The sequence below is a fragment of the Oncorhynchus kisutch genome, linkage group LG17 (genome assembly GCF_002021735.2).
Source record: "Oncorhynchus kisutch isolate 150728-3 linkage group LG17, Okis_V2, whole genome shotgun sequence".
NCBI lineage: Eukaryota > Metazoa > Chordata > Actinopteri > Salmoniformes > Salmonidae > Oncorhynchus > Oncorhynchus kisutch.
This window is the reverse complement of record NC_034190.2, coordinates 31,227,043-31,246,371: the sequence shown is the minus strand read 5'-3', so window position 1 is coordinate 31,246,371 and position 19,329 is coordinate 31,227,043. Positions and strand designations below refer to the sequence as shown.

Sequence of the window (19,329 nt, the reverse complement as noted above, 5' to 3'; positions counted from 1 at the left end):
GAGACTCTAGTCTATTCTCTCTCGTTGCTTACCTGCAGCATCAGCAATTTGCCCGAATGCTGCACTGACTGACGCACTCTCCCCCTTCGTCTCTCCTCTCTACCCACCGCATTTCTCTTATATTCCCCCTTGTAATAAAACCATGTCTGATCCTTTCCATTAATACGTCATCAATCGTCACGAATAAGCCTACGTTGAGACGTCGCTCAAACAGTTCAACTGCATTGCCATGTATGTCATCCCATCCCACTTTTACCCCATCCCTTTACACGGACACATTCTCCTCCATCCTCTTAGTTGAATGACAAAAGTGGGCAGTTCAAGATTTCATATTTGCCCTCACTGTCTCAAACTCTCTCTTTTCTTCCTCTCCTTTGCAGCCGGTCGGACGTACGCGTCCCATACCTGCATAGAGTTCCCAGTATTCTTGGGTACAGTATTGAACGTCGCAATATCCCGCGCGCACTGCACCAAGTGAGGGAGCCGATGCCGAAAAGACTTCCCATCCTTTCAACCCCAAAAATATTAGAAAATCCAGGATTGGACAACCATTAATCGAAATGTTTGTCGAAATAATGCGGTAGGTGTCGTTTTATTGATAATTTAGCCTAACAAGTTTGGACCGATGGCGTTTAAATGAGGGCAGAAAGTTATAGTTGGCTTTGTCATTATATATATATATATATATAGCCTGCACTTATGTGTGACATGCAATTTTCATTTTTTCCTCTCATTGCTTTCCTTCCCCGGTGGTCCTGAATTCTTATTTACATGGGCTATAATTGGGCTACAAGCAGGATTAGACCGTTTAGGGGTCGTATTTCTTTTAAACTCACCTGCGCCCTCAGAATGTTTTTTTAAAGAATAATGTTCCACGTTTCTTATTCTACAGTGAAAATCGGATGCGTCATTTGAACATCTTTTCATCAGATTGAGAATAAATCCAGTAGCATAACTTTTTATTTCACAATGTCTCTGCATTGTCCTTTGACGGGTGCATCTTTAACTTTGCAGCTTAAAGTTTAATACTACAGAGCTTTGCAAGATGTTCCACAAACTGTATTTCCACATCAATACGCACTTTCATCAGCAGTATTATTTAGTAAGAGACACCTTCCGCCCATGGTTGGTTTAACCATTAAGTGTCTATTGACACCCGTGCGTCAAATTGACACCCGTGCGTCAATCTAAGTAACATCATTTTAAACAATCCCCATAAAAATCCATCAGTTTAAACTAGAGATGTGTTTTTTTTGTGTACATGGGCTGCGTCTCAATGACCACATCCACATATGTCAGCCTTCTGCATCTGTGGTGGAAGGTGGCCAAGCTACAGTGGTGTTTGTCAAACCATGAGATGTCCAAAAATCAATCTCCTCACAAATAAAATGTGTAGCATCCAAAAGGGTTCGGCCTACAAACTAAAGTGCCCACTCTATGAAAAGATGAGAATCTCAGGAATACTATGGTGTTCATACAAATTCATGTATGAGTGTAGTTTTGTGCAAACAAAAGTAAGGGGTTAAATATTTGTTTTAAAAAGCAAAATATTTCCCGACACTTATAAACCTTATTCCTTATATCTTTTTTTTACTGTATTTTTTTGGGGCCATTTATGAATGTATTATTCAATATGTTTCTAGTGGCAATAGTAGTAAATGCCAAATCAAATATTTTATCAAATCATACAATAAAAAAAATATATATATACCTAAAGGGGTACTAAAATTAAAATCAATGGCTTAGACTTTTAAGTCTTAGCTCTTTTTGTAATGTAGAAACCTAAACACCATTAAACTCTCTCTCTATTCTATCCATCCATTTAAGCACAAAATAACTTTCCTTCACCACTTTCGTTTTTTGCTGTCCTCTAGCACAGTACCACTCCTAGTACTTCTCAGTTTCGACAGGGTCATAAATAACACCTCTCTCACTGTCTTTAGTCTTTACTTGTCCTTTCTCCCACTCTGTCTATTCCCACTGGGCACACACTGGTTGAATCAACTTTGTTTCCACGTAACTTCAATGAAATTGAAGGAATAGACGTTGAATTGACGTCTGTGCCCGTTGGGTTTTCTCCTCCCTGCGAGCTCTCTATTCCCCCCTCTCTCTGTCCCCCTCTCTGTCCCCCTCTCTAATGTAGTCTCTTAGTGGACATGTTGCCTTTGGCATCACAGGCTATAAGCGTCAGTCTTTGGTGCAGCCAAAAACGTGATTTTGCTGTGTTTTTTTATATATATATATATATATATATATATATATATATATATATTTCCACACTCTGAGGTTGGAATAATACTGTGAAAATGTGAAAAGGATGATAATGCCCTTTTAGTATAAGAGCTGTTTGAAAAGAGCCTGAAATTGTAGCATTTTTTGGTAGGATGGAGTTTTGGCCTGCCTGGTGACATCATCAATCGAACAATAAGGTGGAGACTTCCAAACCTCTCTGCCAATAACAGCTAGTTTTCAGTTTTCCACTCCCCACTCAGACCACTCCCAGACAGTCTTAGCAAAATGATTTTTGTTTCTTTTTGAGAATTTTTTATAGAAAACAATCACAGTAAGGTACTTTATTCTTACCCAGAAATAAAAATGGCTGCTTTGGACATTAAAGCCTAATAAGTAGCAACTGTGGTGGGACGAAACCGTGGTGATATTTCATTTTAACATGAACTATTTTCTAAAGAGAGTCGTTGCTTATTCACATGATGGGTTTTGACCCCTGCGGCACTGCTTAGGCACTTTAATCTAGTGGCACCAATAGGATTCTAGCTAATAACTACCAAACTATTATCAATATTGAACTTCAGGGCTCATTTTAACCAACCTATGATGCCAGATATGGTTTCAAATTGCTGGTGACACGGTGGGCATATATTAATTGTTACTATCGCTAGCTTGTGTACTTTGTTGCTACAAAGGTTGTTGTCTATATCCCATATTACAGTAGAACACCCATACCCCAAGATATTTTTGAGAGATACGGTCTTGAAAAACAAATGTTATTGCCACTATTGGTTGTGAATGTGAACTTCTGAAGAGTTCATCAACCACTGGTAGGTTGTACAACTATGTTGAAACCAGAGTTGGGGTCAATTCAATTTCAATGCTTTTTTTGTTTATTTGAAGACACTTTCTGATAGACTCTGGGTGCAATCAAATGACATTTTCAACCAACCGTTTCACACTCAAGAAGCTGAAATTTCAATAGTGGGGTGGTTGTGTGATTCACACACATTTTGATGGCTAAATGAAATGGAAGGATGGATGGATAAACTTAATAGATATATTAGCATTTACAATCTCTATGGAATCTCCAGTCCAGCCCAAAGAATATAGAATAATCCTGACTAGAGATTTCCAAGTCAATGACATCAATCTCCCATTGACATCAATTCCTGATTTACATGGAAGTTCGAATTACAGCACACACACATTTCTCAAGTTACGATGCGGCCGTAAGTTGAGGGAGTTGGGAGAGTAATTTTCCCCAAGGGACTTTTTTTATGTTAAAAGATACGAGTGATTTGTGAATTTGAGGAAGCAGGTTTGAGGAACAAGCAAAAAAAAGTAACTAAGGTCTACATGGTTGTTAAGGGGATATTTCACCCAAATGACATTGTTTCCTTTCAATCCGAAGTGTGGATTTTCGTTTCAGAGTAAGGAAACAAATATGTCATGTGGGTGAAGTATCCATTTAACAGACAAGGTTGTAGGGGAGATTCAGAGGTAGTACTTTAAAAAAGGGAACTTGAACTAGCCTTCTCTGTTCATTGAACAAGGGGAAGTTAGACAAATGAACTAGGGTTATGTGGGTTAGACCAGTGATGAAAAGACTAAGAGCCGAGAGAATTAAAAACAAGCGGCCAACATTCTCTTGTGTGTATCTGGGCCAGAACATTTCTTTTTGCAATTTTCTATAAAACAACATGTGGATGTTGTGCCCTTGCTAGACCGTGCAGAGACTGCTAAAATCCTCTGCTTCCCCTGTGACACAGTCTCCTCAGTCTCCTCATCCAGGGAAATCAGGACATCATGCACCTTTCTTGTCTTTCATCCCACCCTGCAGGAGGCGAGAGCAGGACGCTCTGAGTGCACTCTGTTTCTCTGGCTTTCACCATACAGCCTCGGGGACTGTGGGCTTCTTTAGTTCAACTCAGTAATGGACACGGTATATAGGGGGAGGGGGGGAGCATAAGCAGAAAAGTGAGAGGTGTCCATATAAGTGAATGGGCCTGAACAAGTACTGATGGAAGTGGAGAGCAGGAGGTAAGGAGGGAGAGTAAGATTATTTCTAAACAAAAACGCTCCATTAAGCAACCTTGAAATGAAGTGACGGAAAACATAACCTCACTAAAATGGTTTCAAGAGTCAGTGCTGTCTTACCCAGAGCATTGTAGCTGTTTGTGTGATTTGACCTTGATATGGCTCTTGTACAGTACAGTACAAGTGTTTGACATCATAATAAAGTGCAGCGTGGCTTGCGATAACCTATTTTCGAAGTCCCCGCAATACCTCCTCGACAGCTACATAAGCGGTCTGCTTGCATTGTGCCTGTCTTTTTGTGTCTGCATAAAGCGTCCATCATGGTCCAAACCATATGTTCTACAATAATGGACCTTTGGCTTTCAAATTTTCAGCGCGGCTCAAGCCATTCTCTTCAACTGTCAACACATTCAAATGAAAAAAGGACGCGTACATGGAGCCACGTTGGTTGGGAATTTTGGGAAGGTGCGCATTCGGACTGTGAATCCCCCCGCGGACGATAGCGTAGCTATGTCACAATGGGACGCAGTACTATCACGTCTCAGCGTCTGTGGATAAAAGAGCTGGTTGGAAGAGCCCTATTTTGTACTGTGTGTACCATGTACTTGAGGATATTGCACAGGCAGCTTTTTCTGGACATGGCAGTGCTGTTGGTGGCGTCTCTGGGCCACGCTTGAGTTCTATTCCCTGTTTTCTTAATTAAAAAGAACAGAAAAGCTGACAGCACAATAACTGGCCAAGGACGTTCTTTCTGAAAGATGTGGCCAAGAGGCACCCAACAAATCAGGCCTGACTGCCATTTTATTCACCGTCATCAGTCTGTCGCCATCAGGATGAACACAAACCTGTGTTTACGGATACTCGGTAACAATGGTTCAGTTTGAGAGGCCCTTGGTTAGTGTTCTCTTCATGTGGTCATTGCTTTTCTTCAAGTCCTGTTTTAAGTGATTCCTAGTAGCTTTTGGCTTCTTTTTCCATGAAATAAAGAAAACGGGCCAGTATCTCTTGTCCTGTAATTTTCCAATGTGGACGTTTGTAAGAGAATGGGTATAAAGTGAAACACAGTGTGCAGCTGTCCACTCGCGCGCCGCTCGCCTTTTGTCCGACGTTTTCCAGTCAAGAATATTAATGGCTGCCTGTCTGTGGAGCTAACCCAGCTGGCACGAATACAAACAACATTTATTCAACCACAAGGCAGTGTCGGTTTATAAGACACTTGTGTCTGTTTGTCTGCTCTGTGTTTGGATTCCTTTGACTGGATTTGATATACAGTAACAGCAATGATGAGAATAAGGGTGGAATTTAAAAAAAGCTTAATGATCTGTGTGCTGCAATTGACTCAATTGCGAGCGACTTCAGAGTTGAAGCGTGAGGCTGAATTTATTTGCTGTTTTGGTCCTGTAGCTACCACTTGTGTCTGTTTGTCTGCTCTGTGTTTGGATTCCTTTGACTGGATTTGATATACAGTAACAGCAATGATGAGAATAAGGGTGGAATTTAAAAAAAGATTAATGATCTGTGTGCTGCAATTGACTCAATTGCGAGCGACTTCAGAGTTGAAGCGTGAGGCTGAATTTATTTGCTGTTTTGGTCCTGTAGCTACCACTTTGTAGCTGCGTGAAGCACACCCGTATCTGCGCAGACACTACAGTTGAAGTCAGATGTTTACATACACTTAGGTCATTAAAACTCATTTTTCAACCACTCCACAAATTTCATGTTAACAAACTATAGTTTTGGCAAGTCGGTTAGAACATCTACTTTGTGCAGGACACAATACATTTTTCTAACAATTGTTTACAGACAGATTATTTCACTTATAATTCACTGTATCACAATTTCAGTGGGTCAAAAGTTTACATACACTAAGTTGACTGTGCCTTCAAACAGTTTGGGAAATTACAGAAAATGATGTCATGGCTTTAGACGCTTCTGATTGGCTAATTGTGTAAGGGGGCGCATACTGGCGGCAGAGAAGTCAGACGCAGGATAGAAAACTGTTTCCAGTGGTGCAGTTTATTGAACAAAAACTCACCGGGAAACATAACAAATATAACAAATGGGTACAATACCCTACGCACGCCAGGACAAACGTGCACAAAAACTTACAAATAACATTCACCGACAAACACATGAGGGGGAACAGAGGGTTAAATACACAACATGTAATTGATGGGATTGAAACCAGGTGTGATACAAGACAAGACAAAACCAAAGGAAATTGAAAATAGGATCAGCAATGGCTACTTCGAACGCCACCCAAACAAGGAGAAGGACCAACTTCAGCGGAGGTCGTGACAGTCCTCGGGGACGGTGTCGAATGGGTGAGGCGCAGGGAGATCCGGACAAAGACGGTGGAACTCCTGCAGCATAGATGGGTCAAACCCGTCCTCGACCGGAACTCAGTTCCTCTCCTCCGGGCTGTACCCCTCCCACTCCATGAAATACTGACGGCCCCTCGCCAGGCGCCTCGAATCCAGTATGGAGCGAACAGAATACGCCGGGCCCCCGCGATGTCCAGAGGGTGCGGAGGAACCTCCCGCACCTCAGACTCCTGGAGCGGGCCAGCCACCACCGGCCTGAGGAGAGACACATGGAACGAGCGATTAATGCGGTAATCGGGGGGAAGCTGTAACCTATAACATACCTTGTTCACTCTCCTCAGGTCTTTAAATGGCCCCAAAAACCGCGGACCCAGCTTCCCCGGTGTCTCACTGCGGTGGCGATCTGCATTATTCTTCTGGCGCGTCACGTCCTGCTGAAGATGGACACGGACAGGAACCTCGGTCTGACCCTGATACCAAGGCGCCAGAACCGGCTGGTACTCCAGTACGCATGGAAGGGAGAGATGTTAGTGGAGGAGTGGCGAAGCGAGTTCTGTGCCATCTCGGCCCAGGGCACGAACTCTGCCCACTCCCCCGGCAGGTCCTGGCAATTAGACCGCAGAAACCTGCCCACATCCTGGTTAACTCTCTCCACCTGCCCATTACTCTCAGGGTGAAAACCTGAAGTAAGGCTGATCAAGACCCCCAGACGTTCCATGAATGCCTTCCGGACCCTAGACGTGAACTGGGGACCCCGATCAGACACTATATCCTCAGGCACCCCGTAGTGCCAGAAGACGTGTATAAACAAGGCCTCCGCAGTCTGTAGGGCCATAGGCATACCGGGCAGAGGGAAGAGACTACAGGACTTAGAGAAACGATCCACAACGACCAGGATTGCGGTGTTTCCCTGTGAGAGTGGAAGATCAGTAAGAAAATCCACCGACAGGTGCGACCAAGGCCGCTGTGGAAGAGGTAAGGAGTGTAGCTTACCTCTGGGCAGGTGCCTAGGAGCCTTACACTGGGCGCACACCGAGCAGGAGGAAACATAAACCCTCAAGTCCTTAGCCAAGGTAGGCCACCAGTACCTCCCGCTCAAACAGTGCACTGTCTGACCGATGCCAGGATGACCAGAGGAGGGTGACGTGTGGGCCCAATAGATCAACCGGTCACGAACAGTAGACGGGACATACAGACGCACAGCTGGACGGGAGCAGGCTCTGCACGTAACGCCTGCTCAATGTCTGTGTCCAGCTCCCACACTACCAGCGCCACCATGCAGGAGGCGGGGAGTATGGGAGTGGGATCCATGGGATGCTCCTCTGTGTCAGAGCCGGGTCAATGCGTCTGCCTTCGCGTTCTGGGAGCCTGGTCTGTAAGAAAGGGTAAACACAAAACGGGGGAAAAACATGTCCCACCTTGCCTGGCGAGGGTTCAGTCTCCTCGCCGCCCGGATGTACTCCAGATTGCTGTGGTCAGTCCAGATGAGAAAAGGGTGTCTAGCCCCCTCAAGCCAATTTCTCCACACCTTCAAAGCCCTGACGACAGCCAACAACTCCTGGTCCCCCATGTCATAGTTTCGCTCTGCTGGGCTGAGCTTCTTCGAGAAGAAGGCACAGGGGCGAAGCTTTGGTGGCGTACCCGAGCGCTGAGAGAGCACAGCTGCTATCCCAGCCTCGGACGCGTCCACCTCCACTATGAACGCCAAAGAGTGATCCGGATGGGCCAGCACAAGAGCCGAGGTAAACAGAGCCCTCAGGTGATGAAAAGCCCTGTCCGCCTCAGCTGTCCACTGCAAGCGCACCGGGCCCCCCTTCAGCAGTGAGGTAATGGGAGCCGCTACCTGATCAAACCCTGGATAAACCTCCGGTAGTAGTTGGCAAACCCTAAGAAACACTGCACCTCCTTTACCGGAGTCGGCCAATGGGAGTCGGCCAATTACGCACAGCTGCAATGCGGTCACTCTCCATCTCCACACCTGAGGTGGAAATGCGATATCCTAGAAAGCAGACAGACCATTGGAAACAGGCATTTCTCAGCCTTGACGTACAGGTCATGCACCAACAGGCGACCAAGCACTCTGCGCACCAGGGACACATGCTCAGCGTGTGTAGCGGAGTATGTCAAAATGTCATCAATAAACACCACTACACCCTGCCTGTGCAGGTCCCTGAAAATCTCATCTACAAAGGCTTGGAAGACTGATGCCGCATTCATTAACCCGTACGGCATGACGAGGTACTCATAGTGCCCTGAGGTGGTACTGAAAACAGTCTTCCACTCGTCTCCCTCTCGGATAGGCACCACGTTGTAAGTGCTCCTGAGATCTAGTTTGGTGAAGAAGCGGGCCCTGTGCATTGACTCTATTGCTGTGGCTATGAGCGGTAGCGGGTAACTATACCTCACGGTGATTTGATTCAGACCCGATAGTCAATACACAGGCGCAGACCTCCCTCCTTCACAAAAAAGAAACTTGAGGAGACTGGTGAAGTGGAGGACCGAATGTACCCCTGACACAGGGATTCGGAGACATATGTCTCGCCGTGTTTGGAGGAAGAAGGATGAGTACAACCCCAAGAACACCATCCCAACCGTGAAGCATGGAGGTGGAAACATCATTCCTTGGGGATGCTTTTCTGCAAAGGGGACAGGACGACTGCACCGTATCGAGGGGAGGATGGATGGGGCCATGTATCGCGAGATCTTGGCCAACAACATCCTTCCCTCAGTAAGAGCATTGAAGATGGGTCGTGGCTGGGTCTTCCAGCATGGTAACGACCCAAAACACACAGCCAGGGCAACTAAGGAGTGGCTCCGTAAGAAGCATCTCAAGGTCCTGGAGTGGCCTAGCCAGTCTCCAGACCTGAACCCAATAGAAAATCTTTGGAGGGAGCTGAAAGTCCGTATTGCCCAGCGACATCCCCAAAACCTGAAGGATCTGGAGAAGGTCTGTATGGAGGAGTGGGCCAAAATCCCTGTTGCAGTGTGTGCAAACCTGGTCAAGAACTACAGGAAACGTATGATCTCTGTAATTGCAAACAAAGGTTTCTGTACCAAATATTAAGTTCTGCTTTTCTGATGTATCAAATACTTATGTCATACAATAAAATGCAAATTAATTACTTAAAAATCATACAATGTGATTTTCTGGATTTTTGTTTTAGATTCCGTCTCTCACAGTTGAAGTATACCTATGATAAAAAATTGCAGACCTCTACATGCTTTGTAAGTAGGAAAACCTGCAAAACCGGCAGTGTATCAAATACTTGTTCTCCCCACTGTATGTAGCTACAACCCGCACCAGAGTAGCTACTGTACAAGCCCTTTAACACAGACAGCTCAGAGTAGGCAATGTGGTATCTCCTGCACTTATCTCTTCAGTACCATTACTTGTATCATGATGTAAGGCAGGGTTCCCCAACTGGTGGCCCGCGGGCCAGGTTTTATTTGTACCCCCAAGTTTTCTGAACAAAAAACAACAACAAATTATTAAGACAAATTTGGGTGGAATTTTCATTGTTGGACATAAAAGACTGTAAAAACACCAGGAAATCAGCTCCAAGTGATTTTAATTTAAGAAATCTGTTGCCAAGCATTCCCATGCATAACAGAGAGACGCATGATTGTATACAAATGTAAGCAAGGTTTGAAATGATTGTTTTAGTCAAACATTATATCTGTTTGGGCTTCTTGTGTTCAATTTGCAGTCTATAAATTATTTGTAATTATGTTCCGGCCCCCCGAACATCCACTCCAGAAATAAAATCGGCCCGCGGCTGAATCTAGTTGATGATCCCTGATGTATGGTGACCTTAGGTATCCAGAGAAGTGTACATGTATAACGTACAGTGCATTTGGAAAGTATTCAGACCCCTTGACTTTTTCCAAATTTTGTTATGTTACAGCCTTATTCTAAAATGTATTAAATAAATGTTATCCCTCATCAATCTACACACAATACCCCATAATGACAAAATGAAAACAGGTATTTAGAAAATTTAGCAAATATATTAAAAATAAAAACTGAAATACCTTATTTACATAAGTATTCAGACCCTTTGCTATGAGACTAGAGCTCAGGTGCATCCTGTTTCCATTGATCATCCTTGAGATGTTTCTACTATAATGGTTCAGGCTAAGACCCAGATGCAGACACAGGAGGCAGATAGTATGAGTCTCAGTCTTTATTAAAGTACAAGAGCAGGCAAAAGGTAAGTCAAGCAGGCACAGGACGGCAGGCAATAAGTAGGTCAAGGCAGGCAAAGAGTCGCAATCCAAATCAGAGTCAGGCAGGTACAGGATGGCAGGCAGGATCAGGCTCAGGACAGGCAGAAAGGCCAGAACTGGGAGCATCATGCTGTTGGGATGTTTTTCATTGGCAGGGACTGGGAGACTAGTCAGGATCAAGGGAAAGATGAACGGAGCAAAGTACAGAGAGATCTTTGATGAAAACCTCCTCCAGAGTGCTAAGATCCAAGATGACGTAGCAGTCAGACGTCTTGTCGTGTCGTGTCCCTTGTATACAGTGCCTTGCGAAAGTATTCGGCCCCCTTGAACTTTGCGACCTTTTGCCACATTTCAGGCTTCAAACATAAAGATATAAAACTGTATTTTTTTGTGAAGAATCAACAACAAGTGGGACACAATCATGAAGTGGAACGACATTTATTGGATATTTCAAACTTTTTTAACAAATCAAAAACTGAAAAATTGGGTGTGCAAAATTATTCAGCCCCTTTACTTTCAGTGCAGCAAACTCTCTCCAGAAGTTCAGTGAGGATCTCTGAATGATCCAATGTTGACCTAAATGACTAATGATGATAAATACAATCCACCTGTGTGTAATCAAGTCTCCGTATAAATGCACCTGCACTGTGATAGTCTCAGAGGTCCGTTAAAAGCGCAGAGAGCATCATGAAGAACAAGGAACACACCAGGCAGGTCCGAGATACTGTTGTGAAGAAGTTTAAAGCGGGATTTGGATACAAAAAGATTTCCCAAGCTTTAAGAAAGCTAGAAAAAGCTAGAAGAAAGCCATTTCTTAAAGATATCCATAAAAAGTGTCATTTAAAGTTTGCCACAAGCCACCTGGGAGAAACACCAAACATGTGGAAGAAGGTGCTCTGGTCAGATGAAACCAAAATGGATCTTTTTGGCAACAATGCAAAACGTTATGTTTGGCGTAAAAGCAACACAGCTCATCACCCTGAACACACCATCCCCACTGTCAAACATGGTGGTGGCAGCATCAAGGTTTGGGCCTGCTTTTCTTCAGCAGGGACAGGGAAGATGGTTAAAATTGATGGGAAGATGGATGGAGCCAAATACAGGACCATTCTGGAAGAAAACCTGATGGAGTCTGCAAAAGACCCGAGACTGGGACGGAGATTTGTCTTCCAACAAGACAATGATCCAAAACAAAGCAAAATCTACAATGGAATGGTTCAAAGATAAACATATCCAGGTGTTAGAATGGCCAAGTCAAAGTCCAGACCTGAATCCAATCGAGAATCTGTGGAAAGAACTGAAAACTGCTGTTCACAAATGCTCTCCATCCAACCTCACTGAGCTCGAGCTGTTTTACAAGGAGGAATGGGAAAGAATTTCAGTCTCTCGATGTGCAAAACTGATAGAGACATACCCCAAGCGACTTACAGCTGTAATCGCAGCAAAAGGTGGCGCGACAAAGTATTAACTTAAGGGGGCTAAATAATTTTGCACGCCCAATTTTTCAGTTTTTGATTTGTTAAAAAAGTTTGAAATATCCAATAAATGTCGTTCCACTTCATGATTGTGTCCCACTTGTTGTTGATTCTTCACAAAAAAATACAGTTTTATATCTTTATGTTTGAAGCCTGAAATGTGGCAAAAGGTCGCAAAGTTCAAGGGGGCCGAATACTTTCGCAAGGCACAGTTTTTTTTAAACATACTTTTCTTTGCATATCTTTTAAAACATTTTGCTAAACCTCAACATCTAAATACTCTCCTGCTACCCGCCTCACCCAATGTAGCGTGGATCTGCTTTTTTTCTAAAGTATTTATATTTACTTCGGATCCGGAACCCCTCAACTGAAGCTAGCCAGCTAACTACCAGCAAACCATTGCTAGCGGTCATCAGCTAACCGGTCATCAGCTAACCTTTAGCTCGGAAATCTCTCACCAGTTCGAAGAACGCGACTAACCAGAGCATAACGGACCTATTATTTTTATCCCCGGATTCCCACCGCAAACGGAACATTTTCAGCTGGATCTTCACAACTAGCTAACTATCTAACCGCAACCCCGGATGGCTAGCGTTTCCATCCACTTAGCTTGAAGCTAGCCCGGCCAGAGCTCCTGTGCTACCACCGAAGCATACTCCTGGGCTACAATATCCGGACCCACGACCGGTCTACCGATGTCACCGCATGCAGAGTCATAAACAGACTCACCCCATCGCGACGTCCCCCAAAGGCTAACTTTCTAGCCCTTGCTATCTGCTTGCTTGCTAATTCGGCCTGCTAACTGCTAGCTTGTTTAGCCCCGGCCTACTAACTGTTAGCTTGTTAGCACAGGCCTGCTAACTGTCTGAATCGCCGCGTCCCCAGCCAACCCAACCACTCACTGGACCCATATTTACTTTCAATCTCTTTTCGATTTTTAATTCGATTATACCTTCCGGTAACCTGCCTCACCCAATGTGATACGGAATCGCTATTATTTTAAATTTTTAGAACACATTCAAGAACCTCCAGAAGCTAACCAGCTAACTAGCTATTTAGTCATTGTTAGCCACTGCTAGCGGCTTTTACCTTCTGCACAGCCAGCCAGTTTTTTTAACCTGGATAATACTCGCCAGTCTAGCTTCCCTGCCCCATCCACCGCTGCCCCCTAGACACTGATCACTTGGCTACATAGCTGATGCATGCTGGACTGTCCATTAATCACGATACTCCATTCTGATTGTTTATGTTTTATCTGTCGGCCCCAGCCGCACTCAGGCTCTGTGTGTAGTTAATCCGACCCTCCCTGCCTAGTCAACGCCATTTTACCTGCTGTTGTTGTGCTAGATGATTAGCTGTTGTTGTCTCACCTACTGTTTTAGCTAGCTCTCCCAATTCAACACCTGTGATTACTGTATGCCTCGCTGTATGTCTCTCTCAAATGTCAATATGCCTTGTATACTGTTGTTCAGGTTAGTTATCATTGTTTTAGTTTACAATGGAGCCCCTAGTTCCACTCTTTATACCCCTGATACCTCCTTTGTCCCACCTCCCACACATGCGGTGACCTCACCCATTACAACCAGCATGTCCAGAGATACAACCTCTCTCATCATCACCCAGTGCCTGGGCTTACCTCCGCTGTACCCGCACCCCACCATACCCCTGTCTGCGTATTATGCCCTGAATATATTCTACCATGCCCAGAAATCTGCTCCTTTTATTCTCTGTCCCCAACGCTCTAGGCGACCAGTTTTGATAGCCTTTAGCCGCACCCTCATACTACTCCTCCTCTGTTCCGCGGGTGATGTGGAGGTAAACCCAGGCCCTGCATGTCCCCAGGCACCCTCATTTGTTGACTTCTGTGATCGAAAAAGCCTTGGTTTCATGCATGTCAACATCAGAAGCCTCCTCCCTAAGTTTGTGCTAAAGCAGTGAGTAAAACACTCTGCTAACCCTGATGTCCTTGCCGTGTCTGAATCCTGGCTCAGGAAGGCCACCAAAAATTCTGAGATTTCCATACCCAACTATAACATTTTCCGTCAAGATAGAACTGCCAAAGGGGGAGGAGTTACAGTCTACTGCAGAGATGGCCTGCAAAGTAATGTCATACTTTCCAGGTCCATACCCAAACAGTTCGAACTACTAATTTTTAAAATTACTCTCTCCAGAAATAAGTCTCTCACTGTTGCCGCCTGCTACCGACCCCCCTCAGCTCCCAGCTGTGCCCTGGACACCATTTGTGAATTGATCGCCCCCCATCTAGCTTCAGAGTTTGTTCTGTTAGGTGACCTAAACTGGGATATGCTTAACACCCCGGCAGTCCTACAATCTAAGCTAGATGCCCTCAATCTCACACAAATCATCAAGGAACCCACCAGGTACAACCCTAAATCTGTAAACAAGGGCACCCTCATAGACGTCATCCTGACCAACTGGCCCTCCAAATACACCTCCGCTGTCTTCAACCAGGATCTCAGCGATCACTGCCTCATTGCCTGTATCCGCTACGGAGCCGCAGTCAAACGACCACCCCTCATCACTGTCAAACGCTCCCTAAAACACTTCTGTGAGCAGGCCTATCTAATCGACCTGGCCCAGGTATCCTGGAAGGACATTGACCTCATCCCGTCAGTTGAGGATGCCTGGTCATTCTTTAAAAGTAACTTCCTCACCATTTTAGATAAGCATGCTCCGTTCAAAAAATGCAGAACTAAGAACAGATATAGCCCTTGGTTCACTCCAGACCGGACTGCCCTCGACCAGCACAAAAACATCCTGTGGCGGACTGCAATAGCATCGAATAGTCCCCGCGATATGCAACTGTTCAGGGAAGTCAGGAACCAATACACGCAGTCAGTCAGGAAAGCTAAGGCCAGCTTCTTCAGGCAGATATTTGCATCCTGTAGCTCCAACTCCAAAAAGTTCTGGGACACTGTGAAGTCCATGGAGAACAAGAGCACCTCCTCACAGCTGCCCACTGCACTGAGGCTAGGTAACACGGTCACCACCGATAAATCCATGATTATCGAAAACTTCAACAAGCATTTCTCAACGGCTGGCCATGCCTTCTGCCTGGCTACTCCAACCTCGGCCAACAGCTCCGCCCCCCCCGCAGCTACTCGCCCAAGCCTCTCCAGGTTCTCCTTTACCCAAATCCAGATAGCAGATGTTCTGAAAGAGCTGCAAAACCTGGACCCGTACAAATCAGCTGGGCTTGACAATCTGGACCCTTTATTTCTGAAACTATCCGCCGCCATTGTCGCAACCCCTATTACCAGCCTGTTCAACCTCTCTTTCATATCGTCTGAGCTCCCCAAGGATTGGAAAGCTGCCGCAGTCATCCCCCTCTTCAAAGGGGGAGACACCCTGGACCCAAACTGTTACAGACCTATATCCATCCTGCCCTGCCTATCTAAGGTCTTCGAAAGCCAAGTCAACAAACAGGTCACTGACCATCTCGAATCCCACCGTACCTTCTCCGCTGTGCAATCTGGTTTCCGAGCCGGTCACAGGTGCACCTCAGCCATGCTCAAGGTACTAAACGATATCATAACCGCCATCGATAAAAGACAGTACTGTGCAGCCGTCTTCATCGACCTTGCCAAGGCTTTCGACTCTGTCAATCACCATATTCTTATCGGCAGACTCAGTAGCCTCGGTTTTTCTGATGACTGCCGTGCCTGGTTCACCAACTACTTTGCAGACAGAGTTCAGTGTGTCAAATCGGAGGGCATGCTGTCCGGTCCTCTGGCAGTCTCTATGGGGGTGCCACAGTGTTCAATTCTCGGGCCGACTCTTTTCTCTGTATATATCAATGATGTTGCTCTTGCTGCGGGAGATTCCCTGATCCACCTCTACGCAGACGACACCATTCTATATACTTCTGGCCCGTCCTTGGACACTGTGCTATCTAACCTCCAAACGAGCTTCAATGCCATACAACACTCCTTCCGTGGCCTCCAACTGCTCTTAAACGCTTCGCTGCCTGCACCCGCACGCCTGACTAGCATCACCACCCTGGATGGTTCCGACCTTGAATATGTGGACATCTATAAGTACCTAGGTGTCTGGCTAGACTGTAAACTCTCCTTCCAGACTCATATCAAACATCTCCAATCTAAAATCAAATCTAGAGTCGGCTTTCTATTCCGCAACAAAGCCTCCTTCACTCACGCCGCCAAACTTACCCTAGTAAAACTGACTATCCTACCGATCCTCGACTTCGGCGATGTCATCTACAAAATAGCTTCCAACACTCTACTCAGCAAACTGGATGCAGTTTATCACAGTGCCATCCGTTTTGTCACTAAAGCACCTTATACCACCCACCACTGCGACCTGTATGCTCTAGTCAGCTGGCCCTCGCTACATATTCGTCGCCAGACCCACTGGCACCAGGTCATCTACAAGTCCATGCTAGGTAAAGCTCCGCCTTATCTCAGTTCATTGGTCACGATGGCAACACCCACCTGTAGCACGCGCTCCAGCATGTGTATCTCACTGATCATCCCTAAAGCCAACACCTCATTTGGCCGCCTTTTGTTCCAGTTCTCTGCTGCCTGTGACTGGAAGGAATTGCAAAAATCGCTGAAGTTGGAGACTTTTATCTCCCTCACAAACTTCAAACATCTGCTATCTGAGCAGCTAACCGATCGCTGCAGCTGTACATAGTCTATCGGTAAATAGCCCACCCATTTTTACCTAACTCATCCCCATACTGTTTTTATTTATTTACTTTTCTGCTCTTTTGCACACCAATATCTCTACCTGTACATGACCATCTGATCATTTATCACTCCAGTGTTGATCTGCAAAATTGTAATTATTCGCCTACCTCCTCATGCCTTTTGCACACAATGTATATAGACTTTTTCTATTGTGTTATTGACTTGTTAATTGTTTACTCCATGTGTAACTCCATGTGTTGTCTGTTCACACTGCTATGCTTTATCTTGGCCAGGTCGCAGTTGCAAATGAGAACTTGTTCTCAACTAGCCTACCTGGTTAAATAAAGGTAAAATAAAATTAAAATAAAAAACCTCAGACTGGGGCGAAAGTTCCCCTTCCAACAGGACAACGACTCTAAGCACCGATCCAAGACAATGAAGGAGTGGCTTCGGGACAAGTTTTCTGAATGTCCTTGAGTGGCCCAGTCAGAGCCCGGACTTGAACACGATCAAACATCTCTGGAAAGACCTGAAAATAACTGTGCAGCAATGCACCCCATCCAACCTGACAGATCTTGAGAGGATCTGCAGAGAAGAATGGAAGAAACTCCCCAAATACAGGTGTGCCAAGCTTGTAGCATCATACCCAAAAAGACTCGAGGCTGTAATCACTGCCAAAGGTGCTTCAACAAAGTACTGAGTAAAGGGTCTGGATACTTATGTAAACGTCATTTTTCTGTTTTGCTTTGTCATTATGGTGTGTAAATTGATGAGGGAAAAAAAACAATTTAATCAATTTTAGAATAAGGCTGTAACTTAATAAAATGTGAAAAATGTCAAGGGGTCTGAATACTTTCCGAATGCACTGTATGTACTAGGTCGCCGTTGGTCAAGTGAATGAACGTGGCTCTGTTTTGAGGGTGTCTGGGGCTCATTTAGTAGGCTAGTAGTAAGCTCTGTGAAACTGAGTTGGAGGTGGATTGGTGCTTGACTATTAGAATTTCAGTCACATAGAATATGACAAAAAAAAGCCTGAGTCAAGCCAGCTGGATAGGAGTGAACTCCCTAAACATGAACACGTACACACACACACACACACACACACACACACACACACACACACACACACACACACACACACACACACACACACACACACACACACACACACACACACACACACACACAGGGAGTATTTGTGTGTATTTTGATGAGAAGACCTTCAATTAATGTGAGCAGGGCTGTGTTTTGGGGGCAGCTCACAGACTCTGCTTGTCTCTAAAACAGTGTCTGCAGTCAAAGTGACTTAAATGTCTACTGTGTTTGTTAATAGTCTACTGTGTCTGGGGGGCAGGATGGAGTTTGTGGAAACTCTGAGCTAACCTAAAGTAGCCAGGCATAAAAGAAACACCTGAAACAAGATCCCCCACATTCTGGTCTTGACGATAATAATTTTTTAAAACTGTCGGGCGAGGTTATCTTCTGTGCTGTTCAACCAATCCATTAAATGTGGAGGAGGAGTTAAGATAGAGTGTTACCTTGATACCGTCCATTTGTTGGCAACTCCACTAAGGCTACCAGTCAAAACATTCAGGGAGATTCCTCCGTCCTCCTCTCCTCCGTGACCAGGAAACCCGATAAGTGGTTTTTGAGTGGTCGAGGAGTCAGTTCGTTAGTAGGCGAACACAGGAGTGTCCTCCTCACCTCAGTAGTCTCCTCTCGCGAAGTGCGTCCTCTACGTATTCTCCGCTGAACTTTAAAAAAAAACATCTGCCACACCCTCTTTGAATAAGCTGTTGCACATGCACATATTTAAAAATTATCCGCTTTTTAAAAATATATAATTTTCTCTATAAAATCTCTAGCACAACTAGCTAAATGTATTTGTACTACTTCGTACATTTATTTTGGGTTACCACACTTTTAAACGTCAAGCGCTAGTGAAGAAGGTCTCATATCAAAGAAGTGATTTGTTTTCCACATTTCCTCCCGTTCTCTCCTTGAGGAGGAGGAGAGGTCGCAAGGAGTTGAGCAAAACCAATTGAGATTCTATTTTCATCATTGATGGAGGAAGATAGGTTTTTACGACCAGCTAAGCTAAACGGCAGCAAACTAGGCAACATATCGTGTTGATAAGTAATACATTTTTTTTATATATATTTATTTGCTGTAAATGGTAATTTAGGTCTACAGAATTTTGTGAAAGTGCATCTAGGAAAAACGGGGATGGCATAATGATGATATAATGAGTGAAATCATCATTTTATAGGTGATTAAACTGGTGGTCAAGGCAAACAAAATTGAAATGTTTTAATTTATGTGAGGCAAAAGGTTAAATCCTACCCTTTTGGAGAAGGATCTGGA

At 44.8% G+C, this 19,329-nt stretch overlaps 1 protein-coding gene across 1 annotated transcript in view; it reads left to right on the top strand.

Moving 5' to 3' along the window:
• Positions 1–269: 269 nt before the first annotated feature.
• Positions 270–19,329, top strand: part of LOC109906917 (brevican core protein) — a 38,510-nt gene continuing 19,450 nt past the window's right edge. Inside the window, exon 1 of the mRNA XM_031793547.1 lies at positions 270–580. Within this exon, the coding sequence (XP_031649407.1) occupies positions 561–580 (20 nt within the window). The 5' untranslated portion in view covers positions 270–560. The remainder of the gene's footprint in view (positions 581–19,329) is intronic.